This window comes from Aedes albopictus, chromosome 3 (genome assembly GCF_035046485.1).
Source record: "Aedes albopictus strain Foshan chromosome 3, AalbF5, whole genome shotgun sequence".
Taxonomy (NCBI): domain Eukaryota; kingdom Metazoa; phylum Arthropoda; class Insecta; order Diptera; family Culicidae; genus Aedes; species Aedes albopictus.
Genome location: NC_085138.1, coordinates 258,448,747 through 258,454,894, shown reverse-complemented (window position 1 = coordinate 258,454,894; position 6,148 = coordinate 258,448,747). Strand labels below are relative to the sequence as shown.

At 38.4% G+C, this 6,148-nt stretch overlaps 1 protein-coding gene across 2 annotated transcripts in view; it reads right to left on the bottom strand.

The window, feature by feature from the left end:
- Positions 1–228: 228 nt before the first annotated feature.
- LOC109422375 (protein mahjong) overlaps positions 229–6,148 on the bottom strand; it is a 40,603-nt gene continuing 34,683 nt past the window's right edge. The window contains exon 7 of one of the 2 annotated variants that reach the window (XM_029873706.2): positions 229–1,127. In XM_029873706.2, coding sequence (XP_029729566.2) covers positions 844–1,127 — 284 coding nt within the window. In that variant the 3' untranslated portion in view covers positions 229–843. The remainder of the gene's footprint in view (positions 1,128–6,148) is intronic. The other variant, XM_029873708.2, reaches the window with a different exon arrangement.

Genomic DNA, 6,148 nt, shown 5'->3' with positions numbered 1-6,148 from the left:
ATGCTGGGGATCGACACGCGCACGTTCGTGTATATAATGTTTCGAATTCGATGAACATAAAAAGAGGTTTTCAGATAAATTGGTGAGCTCGTTTCATTTTACTTGGGCGGATTTCAGAAGGCTTACAAATCGTTGATGCGGCCTTTTCAATTTTACGGGCGTTTTCCCCAGAGAGAGAGAGAGAGACCTGCCTGATTTTTCGGATATTTCAAATTGAAATTGTGTATCTTAATATGAAATTTATTTATTGAGCTAGAATCTATTATACATGTACAAATCGATTATACAACGCCGTTATGCCGAAATAGTGCGGCAGAAGGGTTTGCTCGCGGCGACAAAAATCCCTTAGGTGGTTACACGTTCAAGAAAACGGAGAAAAACGTAAAATCCCTCTGTCGTCTGTTCAAAGAAGTAAAAAAACGCGAGCTACACCTGCCTACACAGTACGAAAAAAAAATGCAATCACATCGAATGCTCGAAACTTTGTGACGGATATTTTAACAGTTGTATAAATAATAATTTTGACTTGAACATATTTTCAAACATTTTACTTTTCGAAACAAATCCCTCGAACATCAAACTTAAAGCTTTTTGATCTTAATAGAGAAAAGGTAATCCGGCCTTTATCCTACTACAAGACATCTATATACAGTGACGTACCATAGAAGAACGCATAAGTTCTAAATTGTCACGAAGTAGCAGTTACGAGGAAGCGACTTACTTTTCAAGTGTTTGCACGTGCCGGCAGTGGACAACACGGGAGATGGCGAGGAGGAACCAGCTGACCGCTCATCTGGATACATTCAATTTCAAGCCCATCAACACCACCACTGACTGACTGTCTTACATCAATAGGAAGTCCTCCAGATCGGAGGTCGTGGTCCAGGACGAGGCGTCTTCCTCGTCGTCGTCGTTATTGTTGGCCCCGTCGTCGTCCTCGCCATCGCCGCCGTCCCCATCCTCGTCCTCTTCGTTGTCATCGTCCTCGTCCTCGTCGTCGTCATCGTCGCTGGACGAGGAAGAACCTGGTTGAAAGAGATCTTCGTCATCATCGAATACATTGATACGCATTCCCCGTCTCCGCCGACGACGCTGACCACCGTTTTCTCCGCGAGCGCCGTGAAATACTGGAATAGGCAGAATGAGGGGGAATTTTGTGCACCGGATAACGAAAGCGAGCCCAGGCATACGCACTAAGCACAGAAATATCGCAAAGTTCATAGTAGTTTCATACCGCATTCACACGCACACACTCACACACACACACATTCACTTATGCATACATGGGGTTAGATTCAACAACTTATTTACTAAAAAATATCGCTATCTACTAGTATCAATTACTCTAAAAGCTTCGATAATATTGATTATTATTTATTGAACAATGCTACAAATCTATGGAACCCAAGTAACCACCACAAGCATTATATATCTTCCGGAACGCAGCGTGAGCGGTCATGCTGCAGCATGGGACCCGACAGAAAGTGGACCGTTATATGCGGAAGCAAAAGTAGCAGACCCGCGTTATCCGGAAGAAATGGAACTAAGATGATCGAAAAGTTGGAAGCAGCACTTCGATGAATAGCTGAATTTGCGCAGGGAGCGCAGGCACGGAGGATCAAGGCAACCGAAGAAATGTCTACACTAGAACGGTGGACCAAGGGAATCAACAAAATGCCTGGCTTAGTGAAGAGATGCCCTGCAACAGCTAAAAAACAATAAGGTGACTGGTAAGTAAGTAATAGAAGACAGCTGAATTCAGCAAGATAAACTCGGAAGGTTTGGTTATTTGTCTGCTACGACTGATAGTCAGAATCTGGAGAACGGAACAGTTACCGAAGGGTGGGAAGGAAGAAGTAATTTGCCTTGTTTACAAGAATTCCGCCTATAAAGTGCGAACTCAGATCATCTTCCACCATCTATCACATAAAGGTCCGTCTCTAAATAAAATAGAGTTAACCCTCTACTTCCCATGGTTGCTCTAGAGCACCATCGATTTTCGACGAACTCGAGACAAACGAAATCAGATGAATATGATGCAACAGTTTTTAGAATATGATTGTAATCCCATTAGACAAACCCAACTCCCAACTACTTGTTTCAATAGTAGAACTATTGATAAACAATCAAAATACTATTGATTTACAACTAAATTTTTTTTCGTTGATTTCGAAAAATTAGACCAATTTGCAATAACTTTTGTTCAAGCACTTTTTTCGGAAACGCTTTCTTGGCATAGAAATAGTCGTTCAAAGTCATGGGAAGGAAAGGGTTAAGAAACTATAGAGGACGAATGTCGCTGCTGTTCCCTTTGTTCTCGTTCGCAAACATGTCGGGTATCTATCTGTCAAACTGCATACTTTTTCGCTTTGACACTTATATCCCGGCCTATCTCCGCCAGCAAGAGATGTTGCGACAGCGACGCCAGCGACATTCTTCCTCTATAGTTTATTACCTCTATTCTAAATAACGTAGAGAGAGGGAAGGAGTTTACGGTTCATACAAATTTCGAATCTTTTGTATGGGCAAAAGCCGACGAGGGGAGGGGGGCCTGGTATCAGAAGGCCGGCTCCAGAGGCACGTTATCCTCCATTTGGGACATTTGTGCCATAAATGTCGACAATGGATCTGATATTCATGCTTATTTTGCGAACGGAGTGATGTGACAATAGTAGGAGTCCCATATCGAGGTGAGAAATCTCGACTCGAATGAGGTGATTCTCCATTTCATTTACACGGTGAGTCATTTCATTCGAATCGAGATTTCTCACATCGATATACGACTTCGACTTTCGCAGAATGAGCACAATTACCGTATAGCGAATCTTCCGAAATGCCGTTAATTGATAACACAGAACCATGCAATATTATGGACGAGAACGACTTCCCCCCCTAATAGAAAAATATGATACAACGTGCTTAACAACCCTTTCAGGTTATCATCTTGATCATACACAGAATGTCACAATCATTCACCCTATCAGCAATGAATAATACATTTTTATTGGGGCCCTCACAATATAAAAGTTGATATGTATTGAGAATTCATTTGTAAACAAACATACCGAACGTTCTGCGATTTTTACGGTAAATTTGTAAAAAGTACCGAACGTTCCGGTAATTTTGGCAGATGCATTTTCCTGAGATTCACAGTACCTAATATAACTTTGATAACGGTTTGAAAAATCACCGAACTTTTTACCGTACGTTCAGCTGTTGAGATTACGGTAAAATTTTACCGTAATCCGTCATTTTTTCTAAGTGTGTATATTTATATAATAACATAGAAAATAGCCCGTTTTGTTTTACTCCAGACAAGGCTTCATAATAGTGCCACAAGGAACCTTACCCAACTTCATCTTGCTGCAAAAGCTTGTGAAACGTCAAACGCAATAATGTTTACATTGAACAAGCTGTGTGGTTGCGCCAACAGATTCTTCTTCACAGCTTCTAGCTGAAAGAGTGTTCTTTACACGGCTACGAAGCGCTGCTGTTTTGTGTTTTGGCAACATTACAAAACGTACTGTATAAAAGCAGCTGTTGTAGTGGCTGGGACTCTTACTCGATTTGCACATCTTCCGGCAAATCTTCCGGCATTGAATTAACCCTCTAATACCCAAATTTTTGATTTTGATCTAAATATCATTTCTCGTCATCTAAAATCAATTTAAACATGTTTTGGAAGATGATTCTTTTTAATACTCGATTTCGTGAATTTCGGTTTTTGATTTTTCTAATTTTTATTTTTGAACATCCCCACACTTTTATATTTTTCCTAGAAGCCTCTTTGGGGTATGGATTTTATGAGACGGAAACATTCTGAGATTTTATGATTATTGTGGAAACATTTTAATTTTAATTTTTTTTTCATGGGAAATTTTGTTCTCCGTATAATTTTAAGGAAAATAATTTTAGAGTGTATTCTACTCTCTTAAACTATTAAACTAGGATAGAATGATTTGAGAAAAATTTAAAATATGTTAATTGTAGCGAATCAATACAAAATAAACATTGACTTCTAAAAGGTGACTAAAACATCAATTTTTGAATGATTTTTAAAAAGTGTAAATACGTTTTAAAATACACCAAAAACCATTTTGAGATATACAGAACAGTCCTAAATATCAGCCAAAAATATAAAAGTTTTGATTTTCCACGAAACAAAAATTACAAAAATGCTCAAACTATACCCCGTCTAAAGGCGGGGCTGGGTATTAGAGGGTTAAAGTGCAATAAAAGCAACCCAAATAATTTCACAGCACAGACATGGATAGCTGTAAAGAATTTGTGTAGTAGCTATATATCCCGCTTGAAGTTTGTTTTGACAATAATGTTTATATCCGACAAGCCGTGTTGGTAAACTAACAGTTTCTTTATTACAGCTTCTAGCCGTAATGAAATCGCATAACGGCCTTTAAAGCGCTGCTGGTTTGGGGATTTGTCAGTATAACGAATTGTACTGTATATTAGCAGCTGTTTTGTTAGTGGGGACTCCTATTCGATGTGTTCAAGTTTTCACATCTTCCGGGAAATCTCCCGGAGTTGGAATAGAGTGGAGTAAAGGCAGCCCCAGTGACAAGCAATGGATTTATGAAAACCGAGTTTGGTAGCTGTATGGTGCTTGTTTTGCAGTCGTGTATTAGCTTATGATTTATATTTGACTAGCTTTCCTTTTATTCAGCGTTAACTGCTTTTACTCGATGGTTACACAACAGAAAGCAAATGACTGAAGCTTATAGCGCTGAAAATGTTAGTTGGGAATCCTCTTTTTATGGTACAAATTTCCCAAATGGAGGAGAACGTGCCTCTGGAGTCGAGCTATTGATACCTGAATCCTCTTTTCTCCAACTTCACCCTGCTCAATGGTTTTGTTAGGATGTCCGCCGATCGGAGTACGTCACATTGTGGCATGATTCTGTCAAGTCCTTCACGAAGTAATATTTGGAGTCCACCACGCAGAAAAATGTCGCATATTTGAAACAAATGCATTACAACTTTGATTCAAATTCATTACTGTTTTTTAAATCAAAGCAAATCAATATTTGATGCTAATACTAAGCGACTTTGATTCTAAAATAAATGTATTAGAAACAAGGCCGTTGTGTCTTTGATTTAAAAAAATAACTACTTTGAAATAAATAGGGTGGGGCGGGGCAAGATGGGTCGCGGGGCAAGATGGGTCAGTGCCATTTTCGGGCGCATTGCTCATGTTTTGATTATGTTAATAATTTTGTTAGATGACCAGCATGAATATACAAAAGTTTGGGGCGTGGATTGAAAAATTATTCACTCTCATTAGAAATGAAAAATAAAATGGTTTTTAGCCATTTTTCTTATGCGATACATCCCATATAATCTCCATATAAACGGCCGCGGGGCAAGATGGGTCACCTTCAATTTTGAACGTATTTTTGGAGCATTCAAAAGTTATTTTTTTTTTATTACAAGACTATCTCATAACTGACTTCAATCAAGCGGAATGAACGCTTAAAATTATAACATAAAATTAAGATAATTTTTTAGTGAAAACATCGATTTTCAAGTCGCCTGAGGACCACTAGAATCGTAAAGTTTTTTTATATTCCAAATAAATTTATGAAATGTTTACTAATAGCTCTTGTTTACTCAGTATGGATATGGAGCATATATGAATGCGGAACAAATCTTATATTTTGACGTTTTTCGTTGAGAAAATGTGAATTACCTAAAAGGTGACCCATCTTGCCCCGCCCTTTTTTCACGGCGCAAAATTTATCACTTTTTAAAACTGCTTGTTTAACATCATATTTTGTGTTTAATGATCTTTTTATCGACTTTTAGCATAGCTAACTAGTGTATTGAAGAGTAGCGGACGAATACAAACCAATACGATTTGTATTTACAAAGTTATGGTGATGCATCCTTAGGTGACCCATCTTGCCCCGCCCCACCCTATATCATTTTGCACAAGTTGATCCGCCGGCATTTTGTTTTCATTGTTAAAAACTGACAAAATAAAAAACGAAATTGTCGAAAAAGAGGTCGTAAAATATTTTTTCAAACGTTTGATGCCTTTGTTGGTAAGTACAATGAAATGAAACTTGTTGTTTATTTCTAAAATTCATATCCTTCTAAATAACGGCTACACAGCTAACCAGTTCAGGATAAT